Source organism: Lepisma saccharinum, chromosome 5, assembly GCF_977018435.1.
Source record: "Lepisma saccharinum chromosome 5, izLepSacc3.1, whole genome shotgun sequence".
NCBI lineage: Eukaryota > Metazoa > Arthropoda > Insecta > Zygentoma > Lepismatidae > Lepisma > Lepisma saccharinum.
In genome coordinates, this window is record NC_139233.1 from 75,290,421 (window position 1) to 75,316,000 (window position 25,580).

General features: G+C 38.1%; 1 protein-coding gene across 1 annotated transcript in view; it reads right to left on the reverse strand.

Moving 5' to 3' along the window:
• Positions 1-17,319: 17,319 nt before the first annotated feature.
• Positions 17,320-25,580, reverse strand: part of LOC145988397 (ubiquitin-associated domain-containing protein 2-like) — a 41,397-nt gene continuing 33,136 nt past the window's right edge. The window contains exon 8 of the mRNA XM_083123280.1: positions 17,320-18,753. Within this exon, the coding sequence (XP_082979406.1) occupies positions 18,614-18,753 (140 nt within the window). The 3' untranslated portion in view covers positions 17,320-18,613. The remainder of the gene's footprint in view (positions 18,754-25,580) is intronic.

The following is a 25,580-nucleotide window of genomic DNA, read 5'->3' on the forward strand; positions in this document are numbered from 1 at the left end:
CAGATACATGAATTTGTAAAAGAAAATTCTATGTATGATATTTATGTAAATATATATTTTGTTAGTTACTTTTTCTTGTGTATGCTTTAAATAACAACTTAGACTAAACTGTTTATGAATTGTATTTGGATTAGAAAGATGAAATTGAGAATGGACCAATTTTTGCTTGATATGGATAACCTTATGTGGTTGGTGTACTTTATTTTTTTATTATTATTATTTGGTGACAAGTTTAATTTTCATTGTCACTTCATTATTGAGATTGTTAAGTTCTTATTCAGAAGAAATGGGAGTTCTTCCCCATTGTCCATATTACCACCTCCTTCATAATAATTTACTAAAGTGCTTAACATACGTACCTGCAGAAATCTATATATTCCATGCTTAAGAGAATAACATTGAAATTCTTATTCGTGCCTCCATTTTCCAAATAGATACAGATACAAATACCATCAAAAAGGGCATGGGTTTGGTCTTAGAGTATAGAAGGGAATAGAGAGCGCGCAAGCTTGTTTTCTGGGCAAGGGGAATGAAGCCGTGAGGGGAAGGGGATGAGGTATAACCGCCATCTTGGGATGTGCCACAGTTACAGCTGATACAGTGGTGGAAGTAGGGATTTGAGCGTGGATGTTCGTTTATAGTGCATACTATCTGTACATTTCAGTGACACTGCGAGTAGATAATAAATAACAAGCTATGCCTCTGTGCGCAGCTTTCGGATGCAACAATAAAAGTGGCAAGAAATGCTTTAAAAAAAGAAGGAATTGAGAGGTCCCCAAATAAACATACTTACAATATATTTACGTTTATTATACACACATTTCTGTTGTGATTTTATTAGTGGTATTATTATTAACGGTATGTATAAAATTTTAAATTCAAAATTGTGACATGATCGGATTAGCGAAAATCGTTCGCACATTTCATAAAGTTAACTATTGCAAATGTGTTGAGAACTTTGTGGAATGTAAATTCATTGAACGAACAAAGACAGACTTCAGACATGGAAAAAGAGAGATGTCGCTGAAACCAACCATCAGAAATAAATGAGACCTTCCGAACCGAAACAACATGCCAAGCTGCACGTGTCACTCGGACTGGGCCATTTTCTTAATACTGCCTCGGCGTTGGTGGAGCATGCACATCTAATTTTTTTGCTTCAGACTGAAGGAGCCTGTGTCGCTTGTGGCCTCAAATAATGGAGTTTTCAGATCCGATGTACACGTGACTCATGTCGCGTCGGAACGAGCAAGCAAACGTTTACACCTGCCTTAGCGGCAAGACAGGCCGCACAAGCCTGCATTGGTGAAATCATCAAAGCAGCACGTATCTCTTGTTGTTTCGGTATGAAATCTCTCTATTCAGACCGAAGCGACAAGCAACACGTGCTGCTTGGAAGCGAACCCTCAGAAATCAATGCAACTTTTCGAACTGTTGCGACACTGCAAACTGCATGTGTCACTCAGACTAGTCTGTTTTCCCAATAGCGTTTATCGTGTCGCCTCGGTCTCTTTGTAGCGCATGTGCAGTGAATGCTTGCTTTTAGGGAGATTTTACACCGAAATGTGGCACGCGGCATGTGTAGCTTAATGTCGTCACCAATCGAAGGCAGGCTATTGTGTCCTATCACACCTCTATGGTGTGAAACGTTGCTGTTCCCAAATAGCATGTGTTGCGCGAGCACCTGAGAATTCACACCGGAGTGGCAAGTAACAAGTGACATATGACATGTCATGACATGCATCGCCTGTTGCTTCAGTGTGAATTCTCACCAAAGCAAAATATTCACCGCAGATGCACGAGCAACACACCAAAGCGACACTATGTATGTATGGTATTGGGAAAATGACCCAGTCCGAGTGGACACGCGAGCGACACGTGCAATTGTCATGTCGCTTCGGTTTTAAAAAATTGCATTCATTTCTGAGTGCCAAGAGACATTTATAGCTTGTTGCCTGACGCTTCGGTCTGAATGCTTCCATTGAATGAATGGGCTCCTGTCTTGTGTCGCGTATCGCCTGATGCTTTGGTCCGAAATATAATCTTTACTTAGGCTTACTTATTGAGGTGGCGTAAATTGTGTTATTTCGTGTTAAACCTTTGTACATAGCTCATATTTTTATATAATTATGTTTTGTAAAGCATTTACGAGTGTAGGAGTTATAATGCAACTCCTATTTTGATTCTATTGTTACTTCATTAAACTCTTTCTGGTATACTAACGTACATTACATATGGTAAATGAACATGCCCCAGTACATAAAAAGGTCTAGATCTCTTTGTTTTTTCATCAAAACTGGTTACTAAGAACTTCGTGTTATTGTTTCTGACAGTTTAAACATAAAGAAGTATAGCAAGCAGCCTTATTTTTCACGACGATATTCCCTCTCTCTGAATGTTAACAAATAGAAGCAACAGCCAGGTGGCACATCCCAACATGGCGTCGGCCGCAAGCTATTTCGGCTTCAGCTGACGTCACACACGCTCTCTCTATACCTTCTATACTCTAAGGGTTTGGTGATGTCTATCCACGTTTTTCCATCAAGTACAGCCAACAGCAAAAGAAATAGTAACGAATTGTCCATAACCATTTTCATTCAGTTTGTTTTGCACACTGTGATGAGGAGGAATTGAAATAAAAGTGTCAAAAGTCAAAGTACATCATCTACTTTGAATCACAGAATTCCATCGCTTAACCCCTTCCCTGTGTTCGGCGTAATATTACACCCTTGGTCACTATAGCTTATTCTGTGTTGGGAGTAATATTACACCTGTGAACATCTCTGATTGAAGTAACCTGTGTTGAACGGAATAATACGTTTTTTGTTGGTGAAACATGTGTTTTGCTATTGAAGAAACAATGATCTTTTATTTAGTCACAATTTTCAGTGCCGACAAAGAAGAAGAAAAAGAAGTAGTAGTTCTGAGGAAAGTAAATTGTTTTTGTGTTATGCTGACAAAGTGCAAACATGAGTTTGTTTGTGTGCCGCGTTTAGTCAGTTGCTTTATGTACTTTTTTTTTTGTGTTATTTGAACTGTTGGTGATTTATTGTTAGTTTTTGAGTTTGTGAGTTAAACAGGATTCCGAAATATTTTTTCCCTCATCTCTCATATATATTGAAGATATTCCAAAGAAACTTGGCAGACACATTACGTATAGACCATAGTATTTTTCAAGGTAGATTATAATTGGGTACCTATATCCAGGGCCAGTCCAGATGGCCCCAAAGTTACCAAAAGGGATTTTTCGGAGGGAAATTTCCCGAATTATCCCCGATTAGTATCTAATAGTATTGTCAAACAGGATTGCCAAATATTTTTTTCCTTCATCGCTCATACCTATTGACGATACTGCAATGAAACTTGGAGGATGCATTACGTATAGACCATAGTATTTATCGGGTACCTATATCCAGGGCTGGTCCAGATGGCCCCAAAGTTACCAAAAGGGATTTTTCGGAGGGAAATTTCCCGAATTATCCCCAATTTCCCTTTCCTCATACTTGATGTACACATGTGCGTGGTACCATTTGAAAGCCTGTTCTATTCTGAAGACAAAGACGTATGAACCATGATACTCGGATGAATTGTGCTGAAGCAGTATAGCTACTTAAAAATATTACTACACACACTCGGAAAAAAAAAATTACACAGAACGGGAAAGCATTTTGTCAAAATTAGACAGGGAAGGGGTTAAAACACCAGGAAACTCTTACTAGGCATCAATGATAATGTGTCGATGAATCTAAAGAATTCTTGACTTGCTTCCTTTTCTTTTTTACCGCGTTTGGAAATTTGAAAGGAACAAAGCTTATTCAGAGAGAGGCCAATGACATGTATTGTGGCTTACTGTCTAAGAAAGATGTCATACAGTGTAAATACAGTAGAACCTGAGTTATACGTATGTCAAGGTGAAGAGAAAATAATACGTATAACTGAGAATTACTTACAAATCAGATTTAGATACCATGTCATACCATTATTAAAATATTGTAATTGTATCTTATTTTGAGGAACAAAATATATGTAATAGGCTACAGGTTATTTCTGTCATAGAGTGGTAAATTAACGAATCTGAAGGTTTCATTCTTAAATGCAGGTAAGAAGTGCTTTTTCGAAATCTGCACATCTTCCCTCTTGTTCATGGCTTTGTTTTGTTGATTTACTACCCAATTTTAAAAATTCATCTAAAATGGCATTTCTTTTACTAATGACTGTGTAAAGTGTGGTATAAGCAATGCCTAAATCTGCAGCTATTTCAGTTCCATATGGATTAGTGTCCACTTTCCATGTGATATTTACTTTCTGGTCAAGCATGTAACTTTTCCTGTGTTCTGTTTCTATTATGGAACATGTTAAACATCAGCTATCGGCATCTCTTTAGCGTGTGTACTTTCGTATCATGATTACACACAGGATTGCCAAATATTTTTTCCCCTCATACCTATTGAGGATACTGCAATGAAACTTGGAGGATGCATTACGTGTACCGCGTGAGGCACCTAAAAGTACCACCTGAAATAGCGAAGAAACCAGAAACAGTAGCGATGTGAGGTTTGCGGGAAACAATAATATCAAATGGGGCTCGTAAATCGGATGTATGGGGTGGGTCGAAAAATATCGACAAATGGGGCATCTGGAGCAAAGTCATATTTTTTTAAATGGAACGATATACAATAACATGCATAATACACTGCTCCACAAAACTTAAGCAACTCGAACGAAGTAGGACTAAATGAAAAGAAAATGTCAATTCACCAAGTTTAATGAACATAAGGAAGGTACAGATGCACAATGCAACACAAATGAAAACCAAAAATGCAGATATGGTGTACAGGGTGGCCAGACATTTCAGGACCACTATAACCCTACATGAAAAGCTGGAAGCTGGGAGAGCACAGGCTGTCAATACGGTGTGTGGCCACCTCGAACAGACACACAGGCACGACATCTGGCCTCCATGCTGTAGATCAGAGTGGTTATTAAGTCTTGAGGAAGACGGGGCCTTTCCTCTAAGAGGCCTGTCCGCAGTTCAAGAATTGTTCGTGGTGGTGGATTGCACTGCACAATTCTTTGCCCAAGAGCATCCCAAGCATGCTCGATTGGATTAAGGTCCGGCAAGTATGCAGGACATTCAATACGGGTAATGTCTTCTGTCTCCAGATAATCGGACACAAGATGTGCACGGTGTGGGTGTGCATTGTCATCCATAAAAAGGAAGTCCGGACAAAATGATCCAAATGAAATTGTGAATACGTGAATGGAGAATTTTATCCTGATAACGTTGTGCCGTCAAAGTTCCATGTTCCACAATATGGAGGTCCTTTTTCCCACTCAGCATGATACCACCCCACATCATGATGGAACCACCTCCAAAGGACAGCCTTTCAACAATGAATTTAAGGTGATATCGTGTTCCTGGCTCTCTCCACTCGAATATACGATCAGAATCAGACGACAGGCTGTATCGAGACTCATTAGATAACATTAGTCGTGCCCACTTACCTTCTCCCCATTAAACATGTTCCTGACACCATGTGTATCGCGCACATTTGTGCTTCCATTTCAATGGCACACAGCACAAGCTTCCTGGCATACAGTCCTGCTTTATTCAGCCACCTACGAACAGTTCCACGACTAAGACGTCATCCCATAGCTTGAAACAAATCAGTTGCCAGTTGAGAGGAGGACTCTTGGGGGTTACATCTGGCAGTGATTGTGAGAAACTGGTCATCAGCTGCTGATGTTGTCCTTGGACAGCCTCCTCCATTACGTCTACTGACAATAGGACCATTTTGGAAGCGAAGCCACAACCTTGACACGACACTTTTATTCACATGGAATTCATGTGCCACTTCCATTTGGGACCGACCCATTTCCACTTGTCCAATTATTCCACCTTGGTCAACGTCACTCAAATGATGTCTACGATTCATTTCAAGGTATCTACACTTGATATCCCACGCACAAACCTCCACTTCACTGCTTGAGGACTGGGACAATACAAGGCTGTGGTTTGCGCTGGCAGGCACAAGCTGTTAATCTTGGTTTATATGGTGCTGATCACGCGTTATAGAGGGCACTCGCACTGCCTGTGCTTGTTTATGTTTGTACATGTTTCATACAAGTGTTGAATGTGCACCACAACTCGCCTATTCCACGTTGTACAGAGTTGCTTAAGTTTTGTGGAGCAGTGTATAAAAGAGCACACGCAGAGAAACACAACGCCGTTGGTCTCATGCATCTACTGCACATAGGAACGAAGATATGGCCATGTGAAAATATGTAAACAAACTAACAAGTGGCCCACTTGACCGTCAGTACCACGGCATGTACAAGTATGAGATGTCGGAAGCCATTGGACAAGATGAAGACAACATGTTAAAGAAAGAAAAAATACAGTACACATCGTCAGCACCATGTATTTGACAGTGTTACAGCATAATGAAAATGACCATCACAGTATGTCGAAGAACTACTGCGTAAGAAGCAAAAACCTGTCAAAGTGTGTGTTCAAAGTGGTGGCAGTCAGCTGCAATACAGGCAACGAGGCGCCCACGCAAAGATCGTTGTACAGAATGTAGCATCTCGTAGGGAATGTCCCTACAGGCAGCAGTAATGCGGTGTTGCATATCTTCTGGAGTTGTTGGCACATCCCGGTAGACAATGTCCTTCAGCTTTCCCCACAGGAAAAAGTCTAACGGTGTCAAATCTGGGGAACGAGCCGGCCATTTGACAGGCCCTCCACGTCCAATCCAACGATTTGGAAATGTATTTTCCACACATGCTGTAGCGCATCTTGCACTGTGAGCTGGGCACCCGTCATGTTGGTACCACATTTCCCTCCTTGTCTGAAGTGGTATGTCCTCCAATAGTACAGACAGTTCATGTTGTAAAAACTGTATGTATCGGTCAGCATTCAGTGTCCCTTGTATAAAAAAAGGGCCAATGAGATGTTCACCCACTATACCACACCACACGTTCACACTCCATGGGCGCTGGCATTCCACTTGGCGAAGCCAATGTGGATTTGTCACCGACCAATAGTGCATGTTCCTTAGGTTGACATTTCCATGATTGGTAAAAGTTGCCTCGTCAGTGAAGAGGATACGTGACAAATCGGGTGTGTCGTGTCGTAACATCCATGTGCAAAACCGAACACTGTCCACAAAATCATTCCCGTGAAGTTCCTGATGGAGGGAGATATGATATGGGTGAAACTTGTGTGTGTGCAGAATGCGCAATACACTTCGCTGACTCATCCCAGCATCCCTGGCAATTTCACGGGAGCTAACGTGCGGATTCACAGCAACAGCGGCGAGAACATTTGTTGCACCTGCCTCACCTGTAGTTGGCTTGTTCCGCACACGTGCTCGTGGTATTACACTTCCGGTGTCTCTTAATTTAATAAACAACTTGCCAAACAGACGTCAAGATGGCTGTCGTCTGTCCGGATATCTCTCTGCGTACACACGGTAGGCTTCTGAGGCATTCTTTCGGCATTCCCCATAAATCAGGATCATGTCCGCTTTTTCTATGTTTGTGAACACCATAACCTTCGCTCTTACCACTATGAGTGCTTGCTATGAACTAACACGATCTCGGGGACCTGCTATCAAAAGTTGCTCTGCGTAAAGGCAGTTCTGTCAGGCACCTGAGAAGTCTTACATGCCATGGTACTGACGGTCAAGTGGGCCACTTGTTAGTTTGTTTACATATTTTCACATGGCCATATCTTCGTTCCTATGTGCAGTAGATGCATGAGACCAACGGCGTTGTGTTTCTCTGCATGTGCTCTTTTATATTATGCATGTTATTGTATATCGTTCCATTTAAAAAAATATGACTTTGCTCCAGATGCTCCATTTGTCGATATTTTTCTACCCACCCCATACCTCCGATTTACGAGCCCCATTTGATATTATTGTTTCCCGCAAACCTCACATCGCTACTATTTCTGGTTTTTAGGTGCCTCACGCGGTAGACCATAGTATTTTTCAAAATAGATTATAATCGGGTACGTATATCCAGGGCCGGACAACTACAGCAAATCTTTCTCCATTGATTTCATGCCGCCTCACCTTGTTTTCTCTCACACCTCCGTGCCGCACTCGTCTTTCTCGCAACTCGAGACAGACAACCTCCATGCCTGCTCTATCCTGTTTAGTGTTTGAAACTCACCTTGTGTCTTTGTGACAAGAAATGTATACTTCTGTGACATTGTTGTAGCTTGGTTATGTACAAATCAACTGTATTTTATGAAAATTATTACGTACAACACAGAATTACATGTAAATGCATTACGTATAAATAAGGTTTAATTAATTAAAATATAATTTACATATTTTGCCGGGACCTACATAAATTTAAGTATAAAACAGAATTACACAGAACTGAGTTCCGTATAAAGCAGTCTCAACTGTATTCAGACACAAGTCAGTCTTATTGAACGATGTAGTGAAAAAAAAATCAACCTTGCCTTTAAAAACACGCTTTTTGAACCTTTGAAATACAATCAGTAGGGGTACAAAATTCAGTTATTAATCAAATGTTAAATATGATATACAGGTGACAACTCAATTTACACGAGTTGGGTAAAAAAGAAACAGCTCACTATGCAACCTATAAAGTTCTGCTATTTGAAAAATATTTGACTTTCATTTGCTTAATTTTACATTGCTTTTCTGCCACTTTGGCTAATCGTGAAGATGAGGATAAGTGATGACATGATGAAGGGACACTCACAAAGAACACCCATGTCCAGGCAGGAATTCGAACCCAGGACCACTGGCATTGTAGCATGCTGCACTCCACCATGGAGGTCGGCTATTTGAAAAAAAAAATTACATACACACAAGAAATTCGAAATCATGTAGTCACTAGTCTAATCGTAAAATAACTTTCTTGCACTGTTTGTATTTTCTGAAAATCTTCCCTGTTCTGTCTGCCCCAGAAGCTACAATGTCAGGATAGAAAATTCATCTTTGCTAAAATCACGTTCCACTGCACTATCCTCAAAAACAAAGTAACATTTCTTCACGAATTTTGATGTCTTCGTAATTGTCTTTGAAAATCGTATGAAGTGGTACAGTCACTGGCAATACAAATGGGACACTATATCCTGAAACACTGGCTTCCCTGCAATGTGATATGTGTGTTGACTAACTCTACAGTGATGTGCCAACTTCCAACTTTTCAGTAGGAAATTCTGCTATCGGCGAAGAGTTAGGCAACACACAACACATTGAGAAAGCCAGTGTTTAAGGATAGGTGTCCCATTTTTATTACCTGTGGTTGCACGTTTACGAGACATGTTTCACATAGGTCTGTATTATTTAAAAAAAATACCAGTCACCTGCATTAGTTTCCTGAGCACAGACCTGATGGCAATTTGAAAGCAACTGAAATTTTTGTTGCAGTGCAACTTGGAGAAGAGAGAAAGAACAAGAATGAAACTGTTGTATCAACAATGCCAGAAAAAAAAAACTCACTGAGCTATAGGCAGTTATACGAGGGCTAATCAAAAAAGTGTGAATGATTTTTTATATATATATATATCACACAGCGAACATGCAGCGGTGAAACAAATTTGCGCAAGTAGAATGTCTCTCGTGGAATCGGCAGATAAAATTGCAAGCACGTACGTGCATGCATCTGGCAACAATGTGCAAACAAAACACAAATGGTCAGAAGTCGCATACGGAAAATGGAGTCTGTGAGGAGCAGTACGTGGCTTCGAAATTTTGCGTCCGTCTGCAGAAATCCCCCATGGAAGCATACAAAATGTTGCAGCAGGCATATGGCGAAGATGTCCTTCCAGAATCAACCGCATTTCGGTGGTTGAAACAGTTTAAGGAGGGCCGTGTTTCGACAACAAAGCAGGGTGGTCCGGGCACTCCAACCAGATCGAGATCATGGTTAACACAGCTGAAGTCTTGTTCGGGAAGATCGCCGAATAACAATACCTAGTCTGGCCATAAATACTGTTACACACTATTTTGTGAATAAATTTAATATGGTTTCAGATTTTTAAATGTTCTTTTAGTATGTTACACTTACATGTATTACACACAAATAGCACCAATCAGTTTACAAAATACCCACTTTTTGCCATCACACAGGCTCGAAGTCTCCCTGGCCAGGCATCTATTGCAGCACGGGTGGTCTTGATGGGAAAAATGGGAGCACTTTTAACTTTCAATTACAGGGTGCCTCTTCTTGCAGACAGTACCCTCTAGCTCTGGGCACAATTTGTAGTCCAATGTACTGAGATCATGGCTATCAGATGGCCAATCAAAAGTGGAGATGAAATAGAATACACTGGTCTCCAGTCACTGTTGTGTCATCCTTGCCTTACGAGCTGGGGCAGAATATTTCTTGAACATCCAAGATTCATTGTGAAACATTGTTTGGTTCAACAGTGTCACGAGAGGGTCCAGGACACTTTCCACATACACTTACACTTTTAAGCCCTATTCTCAAAAAATTAAGCGTGGTGGAACTCTCATAGCTCACATCCCCACCAAACCATGACTAAGGAGGGCTGGTGGCATCTCTGATTTTGGGGAACTCTCTCACAAACTTCTCGAGAGTTTGAAGCATACACCCATCCATTTTGGCAGTTAAAACTTTATTCAGTGGTGAACAATTTCTTATTAGTGAAGAGAATCCAGAGCTTTAGCATCTGGAAGCAGAGCATGGCGAGGCCTACCTGAATTCCATCATAACTGGTGACAAGAGTTGGCTTCACCACTACGAACCCTGATAGCAAACAGAAGAGCAGTCTGGAAATCGCCCAGTTCTCCGATGCCAAAGAAAGCCAAAGCTGTTCCGTCGGCGAATAAGGTAATGGTGAAAAGATTCTCTCAGGCTATCGACCAGGTGAGTTGAAGGACAACGCATACCATGATTACTGGGCAGTATTATGTGACAGTTTCGAAGACCCTGGCTGAACACATCTGTCGAAAATGCCCTGAGCTGCATCCATATGGTTGGCGCCTACACCAGGATAATGCACAGCCTCACATTTCCAACGTTGTTTCCCAATATCTGGCTCTACAAAACATTGAATGTGTCCTGCACCCTCCATACATCCCGGATCTTGCTCAGTGAATTTTTTTCTTTTGTTCCCTTGTCTGAAATTGGAGCTGCAGGGCAAGCGTTTCGACTCATCAAAGGCCATTCTGAAGACTATGTCAAAAGATGGGTTCCAGAATGTCTTCCAGGACTGGCAGACATGTTGGGCCAACTGTATACAACTTGATGAGGACTACTTCGATAAAGACCATATCAACTAATGTATTTCGTAAATAAAAATTTCGTAAATAAAAATTCCATTCTCATTGCTTTTTGACTAGCCCATATAGTAAACCACAGACCACTTTAAAAAATCAAAAGAAACTAACTATTCGTAACAACAATGGTAACGAAAGAAAGAAGAGAGCCGGTGATCTTTGTAGAGACTGCTGCCAGTACAGAAAGTAAAAGTAGCTTCTCTTTTAGAGTAGGATTGACACATATTATGACATTGAAAGAGTTAAGTGTTTTCGGTTGAAAATTTGTTTTGAAAAAGGGGGTGTGAAAGAAAATCAAAGGGGATGTAGAATGAAAGCAGGGATGGACAATCTGCCTACCATTATCTTGCCGTTGGCTGTACAATGTTTATCGCATCCACTTAGGTAACTTTGTAATCTGACTTTTCAACTGGGCCTATGTATAAGGAGTAGGGTAAGAACACAATTATCACAAGTTTGACACCAAATATAGAATATTATATACAGTTATAGAAATTTTACTGGTAATCAATTTTTGTTTTCTAAAAACAAGGGCACTAGGCAGCCATCATGTTGTAAAAGGTACTATAGCAGGGTGGGTAACAACCTGAATCAAGATTTCCATGGTTGTGACTAACTGGGAAGTTGAACATTGCCTGGTGAAGGGAGAACAAACTTGAGCTTAGCTGCCAGGCTAGAACAATGATAAATGTATCACAAATCCATCTTAGTTTATTGGGTGATGGTGACCCTCCGTACCCCTGCAAAAAAAAAAAAAAAAAAAAGTGAAAATTTTTAGTGGATTAGGAAGATTATCATCATTCTTATAAATGTTTGTCGTTTTTAGCTCGTGGAGATGCATTACAAGTAATTAGCAATTTTGTGTGTATGATTTATGACGTCATGCACAGTGTGATTGACATCAGAGACTGGGTCTTACTAATCGCACGAGAAGCAGACACCTTCATGTTCCGATGGGGGGGGGGGGGTTTCCTTATTGCACAACACTACGGCAACCTCTCATTCAGGATTGCCTATGTTGTTAGGCTAGTTACGTTTGGTTCCAATAGCATAAATACATTGCAAATTTATTTTTTTATGGTAATGGAACTAAACCTACCTAGCATTACATAGCAACTTAGGCATTCCTTGTTTGCTACACAAAATAAACATATCCCTTCTAATAACACATTTATGTCCTTACCAGAATATTAAGTTTAACCCTATATCAAGGGGCCCATCTCAAATATTTTTTTATGGTAATGGAACTAAACTTACCTAGCATTACATAGCAACTTAGGCATTCCTTGTTTGCTACACAAAATAAACATATCCCTTCTAATAACACATTTATGTCCTTACCAGAATATTAAGTTTAACCCTGTATCAAGGGGCCCATCTCAAATATTTACAGCAGTATTAATCAATTTTCCGAGAATTGCATAACTCGCAGGATAATTCTGACTTCAGAAAGTGTCGGATCGGTAAATAAACTCTAAATTTCATGTTTAAGAGTTTATTTTGCATTTTGCAGTTAATTTCGCATTATATCGTGACAAAAAAACGGTAGGAAAATGCACCTCTCACCTTTCAGAAACCTGAATAATTAACATTAGAATGTGTTATTTCACATTTCACGTTCTCGTGAAAAACAAAATATGCATGCCTCTATAGTTATAGTTATCTACAGGGCACGTGCTCTGTACGTGGTTAGTAGTATGTGATTCTTCTGCCACTTGACACATTTCGCCCCTGCAACCATGGAGTTGGAACTGTGCGCTTTCAAGGTACAGTAGAGCGTCGATTATCCGAAGTAATTGGGGGACATGGGTGTTCGGAAAACTGGTTTGTTCGGATAATCGAACTGTACATGTTTATTTGCCAAAAAGAAGTACTGTACAGTAAATTTATTCATAAAAACAGGCATCTCTTTAAGTATGTATTACAAAGTAACGTACAAAGGCAACTTTAGTAGGAATATATAGTATGTGGTACAGTTTATTAAACAAAAATATGTACATATTACATACACATTTTGCATGAACAATACACACAGTACACAAAATTAACGTTTAAAAAAATCCTTTATTTTGGTCTGTCTAAGCAAGCCTACACGCTTACGAGCAGCTAAGTAACGTACTTTTTTCATTACAGATATCTGAAAGTGAGCGAGTACACAGTTCGGTTAAGCGGTCGTTCGGTTGACCGACGTTCGGATAATCGACACTCTACTGTATGTATATAATTTGTTTTGAAGAATTAGGTCATGATGATAGTAATTACTCCCTCTGTCCCATAATTATAGTCCGGTATGCCAAAATGGTAGTACAGGAATGACAGACAAAGAGGCAGATGGAAAGCCCAATTTGTACTGATCCTTGAGTAGTAAAGTTGTATGACTCATTCCCTTGTTTTATGTTCTTCTTCAGTATACACCAATGTTACAGTTTGAATATTGGGCAATTATTATGAAACAACAACCAAAGGTGTACAGGACAATAATTATGTGACAGAGGGAGTACACATTATCGTTGTACATGTTTTGATGATTTCTTGGACAAAAATTTCTTCAAATAAGTTGAGAAAGTGGTGCGAGTTGCGAGGAATGTGCGGTTGTCCCATTTCGCCAGATGCTAAAGCTCTGGATTCTCTTCACTAATAAGAAATTGTTCACCACTGAATAAAGTTTTAACTGCCAAAATGGATGGGTGTATGCTTCAAACTCTCGAGAAGTTTGTGAGAGAGTTCCCCAAAATCAGAGATGCCACCAGCCCTCCTTAGTCATGGTTTGGTGGGGATGTGAGCTATGAGAGTTCCACCACGCTTAATTTTTTGAGAATAGGGCTTAAAAGTGTAAGTGTATGTGGAAAGTGTCCTGGACCCTCTCGTGACACTGTTGAACCAAACAATGTTTCACAATGAATCTTGGATGTTCAAGAAATATTCTGCCCCAGCTCGTAAGGCAAGGATGACACAACAGTGACTGGAGACCAGTGTATTCTATTTCATCTCCACTTTTGATTGGCCATCTGATAGCCATGATCTCAGTACATTGGACTACAAATTGTGCCCAGAGCTAGAGGGTACTGTCTGCAAGAAGAGGCACCCTGTAATTGAAAGTTAAAAGTGCTCCCATTTTTCCCATCAAGACCACCCGTGCTGCAATAGATGCCTGGCCAGGGAGACTTCGAGCCTGTGTGATGGCAAAAAGTGGGTATTTTGTAAACTGATTGGTGCTATTTGTGTGTAATACATGTAAGTGTAACATACTAAAAGAACATTTAAAAATCTGAAACCATATTAAATTTATTCACAAAATAGTGTGTAACAGTATTTATGGCCAGACTAGGTATTGTTATTCGGCGATCTGAACAATATATATATATATATATACTAAATATATTTTTCACCTCCAAACTGTTTGCTTTTGCTATTGTAAAACACTTGAAATTCTTCTTTATTTAGAATTGTTGTCAACCTTAGAGAATGATGGTTCAAGCATCGGCTCCTGGTTGTTACAATGTTATTTTGGCACCATTGGAAGAGTCCCAAGTCAAGCAGCCCATTGCTAACCCCACCCTCGCTACTAGTTGCTTGCCGGACAGCAGCACCAGAAGCAACAATTTTGTGGCACACGTACAGGATTCACTTCTGGTTTCTCATCAAGACAGTTACGCAGTGGTGGTGAATGGGTTCCAAAACTGGGCTGGGCTGGGGGGGGGGGGGGGGCAATGAAAGTTTACTTTCCCGTGGTAGATAAGGTTCAGTATAGTGCGGTGGCAAAAAGTGGGTGTGTTTCTGCCCCCAATTGCTGCCACTGCAGCCATGATAATAGTTACAATGCAGAGACTTTATGTACTTTGTGTGGTGTCTTATATATTAAAGTTAATCCATATTTAACCCCATACTTTGGTGAAAATAACTAAATACGCATTTACATATTTAGCACATTTTTACTACATCTAAACGTGTTCCCTGGTAATTATACTGCTGGACAAAAAAACCCGGACACTTGCATTTTTTGTGATAACGCATAAATTCTGATTCGAAGGCTAAGTAAATGTTGCAGAAATTATTGGAAATAAGAAAACCTGAATATATTCAACAGAAAGCAAATTAAAATTTATTGTTAATAAGTTAAATTAGAACATAAACGAAAGTTACAGAAAACTACCAAAAAAAATCTTAGCAATATTTTTTTTTTAATATTGTTAACTGGTACTGGTGGGGTCTAATAGCGGGTGTTACCTCCCCTGCCATCAATTACAGCTTGTAACCACCGTGGCATACTTCGAATAAGGTTGGCAATCACTTCTTGGTCCAATTGCTCCCATTCTTCTTGAATAGCACGTCTTAGCTCTTCAATTGTTTCTGGAACTATTGCGCGGTTTCTGATATGTCGTTTCAGTTGATCCCAGACGTGCTCTATCGGATTTAGGTCCGGACTTTGTGGTGGCCATTCTAATCGCGTAATCCCAGCTTCGTCCAGGTACTCCGTGACAATATTCACAATGTGAGGACGCGCATTGTCATGCATAAAAACAAAATCTGGGCCTATGAATGGTGCATATGGTACTACATGATCTGCCAAACATTCTGTAATATACCTGCGAGCTGTGATTGCTCCATTCTCTACAAGAACCAACTCTGTACGTCCTTGTAAAGAAATACCTCCCCAGACCATGACACCACCGCCTCCAAAGGGTGTTATTTCAACGAAACAACACTGTGCATAACGCTCATTAGGTCTTCTATACACATGTTCATGCCCGTCTGCAGAACGTAGGTTGAATTTTGACTCATCGGAGAATAAAACCTTTTCCCACTGCTCCACATTCCAATGTAAGTGTTGTGTAGCAAATTCCAGTCTTCGCTTCCGGTGACGTGCTAACAACCTGGGACCTGTAGCCGGCCTCCGAGATGATAAACCACTTTCATTCAGTCTTCTACGAACTGTTCGTGAAGAAACCACAGCTCTATGAACATTTCTCAAACGCCGTGCCACAATATTTGAAGTCGTACGATGGTCTCTTAAGACTATGATACGCATGAAACGATCTTCCCGTGCTGTTGTGCATCGTTTCCGACCAGAACCCGGTCTTCTACCATATGAACCAGTTGCATCATACCGTCTGAGAGCTTCATGGATAGTACTTCGTGCTATATTTAGCACCCTAGCAATATAACGCACACTACGACCATCATCACGAAGAGCTACTGCTTTTATTACCTCTTCACGTCTCATTTTCAAGCTAGCAAACTTACAATACACTTGCAAGAAAAACACCAGCAATGACAATGTCAATAATATCTGTTACTATGAACCAAAATTCATGGCTCTCTAGACATTAAACAAAATAACATCAACAGGAATTGAAAATCAATAAATTAAAACGAAATTGCATGAAATTGATTTTGAGCCTACTAGGTGTTCCAAATAAGTAAATACGAGTAGATAAATACATAAATAATAAACGGAAAAAGTATGGAAAATGTTCAATAATGAATATTCAGTTGTTCAATACTTAACTGAGAGCGTAATTCATAAGTAATTCCAATTCAGATGTCAAATATTAAGGTGTCCGGTTTTTTTTGTCCAGCAGTATATATTCTTGGTTATAAAAGTTGAAAATAACAAAGTTTTAGTTACAACACACATTGTCTTTTTGTTATCCAAATTTTCAGATCAACCTCGATCCTTCCTCAGGGGTTGGAAAGGTTATAAGAAAGCATAATAAAAGGCTAGGACGTGGATTAAATTGGTTTTAAGTAGGGATGTGACAAAGCTGAAAATTTACCGATTCCAATACATAAGATTATTCAACAGAAATGGGATGTTATTTTCAGAATGACAAAAATAAATTTGATATATACATTTCTATTGCATGTCATATGTACATACATATATATTCTCAAGAGATGAGGATCTACATTTGCATCTACAAAAAGTGGTTATGAGAACCTTTAAGAACAACATAGATTCTCAAGAGATTTAACATTAGTACAAGCAGTTCTTTCAAATGCAAAATGAATTCCTGTTCTTAATGTAAATTTAATGCTGGCAGATTCAACTTCAGAGACATGGGTTTTGGAAGCACTTCTGGAAGTAATCTACTTCTCTTATCGCAAATCTGTCCAGCAACACTGAATACTGTGCAGCAAGTATTTTCCAATAAAACAGCAGATCCTGGTCACGTGGACTAGTTGCTTCAGCAATGTACTGTTTTATTTCTGATTTTGAGGTAGGTTGATCCTCTAAATGAGAGTTTGCAATAATTTTATTATAAAAACTTGACAATGAAGAAGAATCATAACCTAATTTTCAATAAATCTTACAAAACTAAAATATAAAACTTATTATAAGGCAAAAACTCTAGTATTATCTGTACCGGTTTAAATATCGGATTTTTGCCGTAATGCCAATTTCTGCTGATTTTCATACCATTGCAATCGGCTTTGGCACATCCCTAGTTTTAAGGTATAAAAACTTATCCAAGATTGTATCAGTCTAGAATGGTCAAGTCATTTCCTGATATTAAGAGGTTGATATGGAAGATATTCCCAATGTGTCTTGCTTATAACCTTTCCAAGCTTGAGGTTAGTCTGAAAATTTGGTAAACCCAAACAAAGGTGTATTGTCTTGTTTATTTTACAGTGTTGACATGTGACATGAAGTATCAACTTTAAAAAGTTAACTCACGATTTTCCAACAATGGAAAACAAATGGAGACAAGAGAGAAATGGAATAAATAACAGCAGCATGCATTGATTATATTACATGTTTATATTACAGGTATGCAATAAAAATGAGAAGTTCACTGGATCTTGTTGAAATTCTTCATACTGATACATGAAATTGTAAATTTTTCAAACCACAGTTTTCCACATACAAAGAAAAAACTGCTGCTTTCGGGATTTCTTTTCTTCCAATCACAGCACATTTGACTACACACTCACCCACACCCTTTCTTTGCTGTCCTTTTTCCCCAGAAATTGTAACAAAAACACTATATATTTCACAACAATAACACAACAATTAAAACATAGTTACAGTATGTACAAATACAAATTGCACCTATGCACATACAAATATGTACAGAAGAGTTTTGGTAGTAAATTTTTTACTTTTTCTCATTCAGCATCCTTTTGCACTTACATATCATACATGCAAAGAAACAAATATTACAATCTTCTTCCGGCGATGCCACACCTTTAAAATGAACACCACCACTGGCATATTTGTCACAGCTCAGTCTGATGGTCTAAAGTTGAAAAAAAATTGTCTCTTACAAAAACGAAATAAAAGTAGTTCACGATGGCCATCCACAACCTGAATTATTTCATGATTCTTGCAAAAGTATGTTTGTTGCGACTTGGATGTCATTATTTGCATTGCGAAGTGCACTCATAACTCGTTGCCTCTCAAATCCCATTTCAACCAATGTTTGTACCTGCTCCTCAGAAGGTGGCGGAGTATTGCCTGCAATGGTGGGAAAATATTATTATAATTTCATAAATTTCTGTAGCCTGATACAGAAAGAATAAAGAAAAAAATAGCATTAAAAATTCAGCATTTTTAAATATGACTTACAGAATATGGATTTTTATGGTGAGATCTGACAAAGAAAATGAAACCTTAAGACTTGCATGATTTTGAGAAGGTTGTATGTATACCAGAAAATAGAATTGATAGACGTGGAAGTGATCATCACCCTATTCCTAAAGTAGACCAGAATCAAATGATCCACAAAAAGTATTCTAATAATTAGGGATGGGCCGATATGAAATTTTGGCCAAAACTAATAAAGTACCAATATAAAATTTACTGATACCAATAATCAATATTCTACCGATCCGATACAAAATTCCAAATGGTCCTTGAAGAACCTGAATAGTTCACCGACCTAAATAAATGTTTGTTTCCAGGTGACTGCAGTGCAAAAGAAGTTGCATATTTAGATCTTTACTTTTTTAAAAAGTAGGGCATGGAGATTATCCATAAAAATTATAACAAAAAGGACAGAATTTTGCACTAAATTATAAGTTATTTATAGATATATCGGATCGGTAAAATAATCATTAATTTCACCGATACAGTGATATGCTTATATCGGCAGATACCGACAGAGTACGGATTAATCCATCCCATCCCCACTAATAATACAATTATTTAAAACATAGCTCATGCCATGGGTCAATAAATCAATATAGTAAACAGTAAATCGCTCATAGGGGTGCTTCAGTAGACAGGTATCTTACATTTTGCAAAGTTTAACTTTTTCTCATGAGTATACCACATGGTAATGACAAAAATAAACAAGTGAGGAAATAATTAGGATACTCCTAATGTAATGCTAAAGCATTACAATGCCTGTTTTCTTTCATAATATACCTGAGGAAGCCAAGTAAACCTTGGCAAAATATCAGATGCAACGCAGTGAGTGATTTACCTTTAACTATACTCGTACAATTATTTTTAAAAATATTGGAAGTTCTTCCATGAGTGGAGTTAGTCAATGCAAGCAGGTAAGTTGTGAAAATTGTAGGGAAACCAGACACTGAATATAGAGTACTGACAGAGAATATCAGGACCCCACATTCCAATTCAGGCAAATTTCTTAGTTTCTATCACTAATATTAAATCACTGTTTTATGCATTTCAATGGCAAAATCAATGTGCAAAAGGTGAATATATTACTCATCTGGTTCAAATGTGAAAAAGCTCCCCTATTTGACAGGTGCAGTTAAATGATTTAAATTCAAAACAAGAAGAAGCTCTGAAAACTTTACACGTACAGAGAGAAGGAAGAAATAGCCTTTAGTCTACTGGAGCTGGTCCTGCGTGTCAGTGTCTATCGACAGGACACGAACTTTTCAAACCTGCCACACACTATAACAACAACAACGACAACAAAATATTAGCAAGAGAACTAATTGTCATAGAAATGAAATCTGTTTATTCATCTTTGGGATGGCTGACCTCTTAGCGATGTGAAATTTATACAATTTTCCTCCCAATTATGACAGTTCAAAAAAATTCTGAAGAAGAAAATTAACTTTTACACAAAAATTCATACTTGGTATGCCCCCATGGTCACCACAGTAACTCAAGTCATGTTGAAAATAAGTGGAATTTCTTGGGGGAAAAGTAATGAAGAAAGTTTAAGAAAGGCAGTGTAGCCATCTTACAGCAGATTTTTTCTAAAATCTCTTCTAGCATCAACTGTATGGATGCTGGGTGCACCAAATTTGCAGGAAATCACAATAATCAGCCTTCCAGACCAGGTAACCTTTGTCCCTCAATTTTAATTTTTTTTAAAAAAATGCCTCAGAAATATAGAGGTTAAAATGTTGAAAACCTGATATTTTGTTTCATTAAATATTTAAAATGTTCCTGAAAATGTACTATTATTACCTGCAGAAAGAATAAAATTAAAAAAAACATTAATCACCTAGAGCTCATTTCATTGTTTGTTTATTTATTATTATTAAACACAACAGGCGAATGCCCAAATACAGTGTTCTACATTTCTTGCTTTGAGTTTGTAAATTTACAGTTTGATAAGAAATATTATTGTGCAGAAATGTAAATAAACATAAAACATGTCAACGCTAAATTATATGTGTATACAACAGTTAACAAAGCGAATTATAATAATACTTGTTAATTGAAGAGAGTGGAAAAAAATATCTAACTATTATCTACAAAAGTAGCCTACATGAATACAATATTTCAATTACAATGCACAACGTATTTATCTTTACACTCAGTATTTCAGATCTTTACCACCATGTACAAAAAATATATATATACGAATGTCCAAAATTAAAGCAACGAACGGAAATTCTTTCCCGTGTGTCCATTTGACCACATAATACGATCAGGTGATAGTAATATTTATGATGTCATAGACAACTGGTTTAAGATAGAAAATAAACTAACCTTAATGTGCCAGGATTCAGCGGTGCCCTATCCCCCTCCCCAAGGCCAATGGCACATCCCCCCCAAAATCATGTCATGCGTTTCCTCCAAATCATATCATTCGTGCTCTTAAACCATATCGTAATCCCCACAAAATATTTAATTACGACAGCGTGTCTACCGAAAGTAACTTTTTCTTAGCTTTACTGAACATTATAATTGATCTGCCCCTCCTCCCTAAACAGGGGTGCCATCACTCAAGACCACCCCTAAAATTGTTTATCATAAACGAGAATATCGCGTGGATCCCACTTTAAACTGTAGGTTCAGTCCAGATCAGCCTTAGAGTGCATAAAGTGGACTTTAAAAACAAATCAATCAATCGAGAATATCGCTTGTCTTGTAATGTAGCTTTAGTATAAAAACTTCATATCCATCTCATTAAAGTGCCAAACACACATCGTAGCAACAAATTATTGCGAGCGAAGCGAGCAAGAAAATTTTTACATCCATTTCTTTGCAGGCTTTGAAGAATATTAATTTAGTGGGGTGTCAATACTTTCTTAAGATCCAGAGATATTTAGTCTTTTCCAGCTTTTCCTTTGGCACATTCAGGGTCGAAAACAGTGGATGCCTTACCGCTAAATACAGTCTCCAAAATGTAATGTTCGAACTCTCTCTCCACTACAGAAATCCCTTGACAATCTAAGATTTAACACTTTATCAAGAGCTTTCTATCTCCCCGTTTAAATTTCATACTCAATCCTACCACCAAAATTTCCATGCCAATTTTAGACTTACTGTTAATATTGAAGAGTAGATATTGCCTCCTCCAAAAAAATAATTCTGTCTCCACACCAGAATTTCCGCAACAGTCTAAAACAATAGTAATACACAAGAATTGGATATCCCCTTCAATTTAATGCTCAATCCCCCTCTAACTAAAGTACTCGCCATAATCTAAGACCCAGAGCTGGATACTCCCCCCCCCCCTAAAGTTTAATTCAGAATCCCCCTCACAACCCACGTGTCAATTAAGGCCTAATATATAGGAGTTCGATAATGCCCTAAACACTTCCATTTCTTCATCTAATGGATTAAATATGGTGCATTTAAGGTGTAAACGTTTTACATATATTTTGGAAAAGATATAAATGTTGAATTTTATATTATTTGAAGGGAAAAATCCCCCAAAAATTTCGATGGCACAACCCCCCCCCCCCCCCCTGTGGGCACCCCTGCCAGGATTTATCAACAAAAAAATCATGATAGCAACAGGTTAAACTTGGCAAATTTATCAACAAAAAAATCACACGACGAAAGGATTTCTGTTTGTTGCTTTAATTTTGGACACTAGTGTATATAAGGAGATACTAATATAATATACTATAAATTACATAAAATATGGAAATAAAATACAGTATAAATCAAGGATAGAAGTTATTTACCTTGAAGAAATACATTAATTATGTGTGTAATAAAGGACCTGTAAATAATTGACACTCTAGAAAGTACGTACATATATGTAATTGAGTATAAACTACGAAAGAAATATATATTTACAAAAATTGCATTTATATTTACATTGTTGACATTTATTCTTCCATTCCTTGAATAACTTTTTTGAATGTCCCAATAGGCATGTGAAATATATCTAATTTTGGTTCCCTTTCGGATCATCTGTTGTAGAGTTCACACATTCTTCTGATAGGTGATTTCTTTATAATGTTCGATCTTCTGTTACTACAGTAAAAGAGGCCCCCTTTGGATCGTGTCTTGGAGATAGGAACACGTATGTGTATTTGTTCTAGAAGATGTTGCACTTGAATATTATTGTTCATGATTGTGTATAAGAAACAGAGCAATTGCATCTTCCTTCTTTTGCTGAGAGAAGGCAGGTTGTGGTGTTTACAGAGGAAAGTGTATGATTCATAGCAGGGATATATGCCTGTTTCTTTATAAGTGGCGTACCTTACGAATTTAGACTGCAGCATTTCTATTTTATGTGTGTACTTTTTGTCCTGAGGAGCCCATATTTCTGCTGCATATTCTACTTTGCTTCTGACTAAAGCGTTAAATATTATTTTCATTATTTCTTTGTTCATAAACTCTTTACTCATTCTAATTACGTACCATAGGTTCCTGTGTTCCTCATTTACGACCCTTTCAACATGTGTTGCAAATGCAAGTTTTGAATCAAATGTAACTCCTAGATCTCTCATCTCGTTAACCCTTTTAACTTTTGTGTTATTTATTTTGTAATTGAATTCAATTTGCTTTCTGTTGCACAGTATGTCATCGTGCAGCATTTTTCTATGTTCAGATTAAGATCATTTATTCTGCACCATTTTGTTACTGTATTGATTTCATTTTGTAAGGATTTGCAGTTATCAATATTACAAATAGTCCTACCGAATTTTAAGTCATCTGCATATAAGAGCCTGAATGAGTCACACAGGTACTTTGGTAAGTCATTGATTAGAATTAAAAACAACAGAGGACTGAGATTCGAACCCTGGGGGACTCTTGAGAAAACTGCGAACTCTTCTGTTAAAATTCCATTATAAGATATGTTCTGCTTAAGGTCTTTTAGATAAGAAGCAAAGAAATTTAGTGCTGGTTTGGAGAGGTCGTAACACGAGAGTTTACTCAACAAAATATCGTGGTTTACTCTATCGAAGGCCTTGGATATATCTGTATACATGACATCTACTTGCTTTCTTTCTTCTAGATTAGTTGCAACGAAATAACTTAGGAGGGATAGGTTCGTAACAGTGGATCTACCCGGGACGAAGCCGTGTTGGTTTGCAGATATTACTGGGGATATGTGTGACAACAATCTTTGATAAATAAGACATTCAAAAACTTTTGCGGGCGCAGACAATAAAGCTATGGGCCTATGCTCTTCAATGTTACCAGTGCCACTATTTTTGTGTACGGGATGCACTGTAGATGTTTTCCATTTCATGGGAAATACAGACGTAGCTAGGGAAAGAGTGAATATTTTCATTAAGGGTAGGGCTAATAAGCTTGAGGGCAGAATGGCGTCAGGACCACAGGATTTCTTTGGTTTTAACATTTTTATTGCTTTTTCAACATCTTCAATACTGACTGCGTTTAGTACAAATGCTTCACCTACAACTATCTTTTCATGGTCTTTGATTAAATTGGAGTTGTAATTCACGGGCGTGTTGTTATAGGTGGAAAGAAAATGCTGAACAAAGGCGTTCGCAATTGCCTCGTCATCGTCTAGTGTAGTGTAGTGTCATTGTATTTGAGGGGCATTTTTCCTTCCTTTATTTTGGACGAAGGACCAGAAGTGTCTAAAATAGAGTTTTATATAATTTTGTTTCTGATATGTAATTCCCTGTAAGCTTTTTCAATTTGCCTTTTGGTTATTTTGTGGAGAGTTTCAAACTGTACACAATGAAAGTTGATATTATCAATTCCACGTTTCCATTTCTTATGGTGGTGGGATTTGCTTTTAATGTTTTTAATTATACCACTGGTGAACCAACTAGGATAGCGTGATGTTATAGATTTGTTTCTGTACGGGACGGTGGCTTTGAAAACTTTATCAAGATTTTCATAGAAAATATCAAGCACATCATTTACATTCTTTTGATTGGATATTTCTTCCCAGTTGATGGTAGCAATTTCACGGTACATTACTTCAAAGTTTGCTTTTTGGAAATTATGTATGCTAATTGTTTTCCCTTTATTTGCTTTAACGTGTTTTGAAACAAAGAATTCGATGTTAAGTTGGGAGTGATGTTCATCCTCCAATACTAACGTTTCAGTTTCTTTACAGACAGACACGTTTTGGATGTTAGTCAGAACTAAATCTAGTATTTTGTTGTTGGTGTTTAACACATTGTTTACACTACTTAAATTATAGTAAGACATAAAGTTGGAGAGTTTTAGATTTTGTGAGCCTTTGCTGAAATCATAATTAGAATATGTTACTTCTGGCTACTTAAAATCACCTACGAGGAGTCTGCGTGAACTGGGAAGACATACAGAATAAATTGCTTCATAAATTGAAATAGTACACAATGGTGGGAAATGTACTATGAATATAAACAGGGACATAATATTGTTAATTACAGTTTTTACGAGAACACATTCAATTGTTAGGTCAGGTAATTCTATAGTGGTTGATCTGAATTTGTTTTGTATTCCTAAAAGAATCCACTCCATCCTTTTTTGACCCCCAGGTTCTCATTTTCCGGTCACATCTAGTTATGCCATATCTGTCATCGAACAGTTGACTGTCCCTGATCCCAGGTACTAGACAGCTTTCGACTACAGCCACAGCAGCATAGTTGTTGGCAAAAATGCTTTGAGAGAAAGTCCTAATTTTCATATGGAGTCCTTGGGTATTT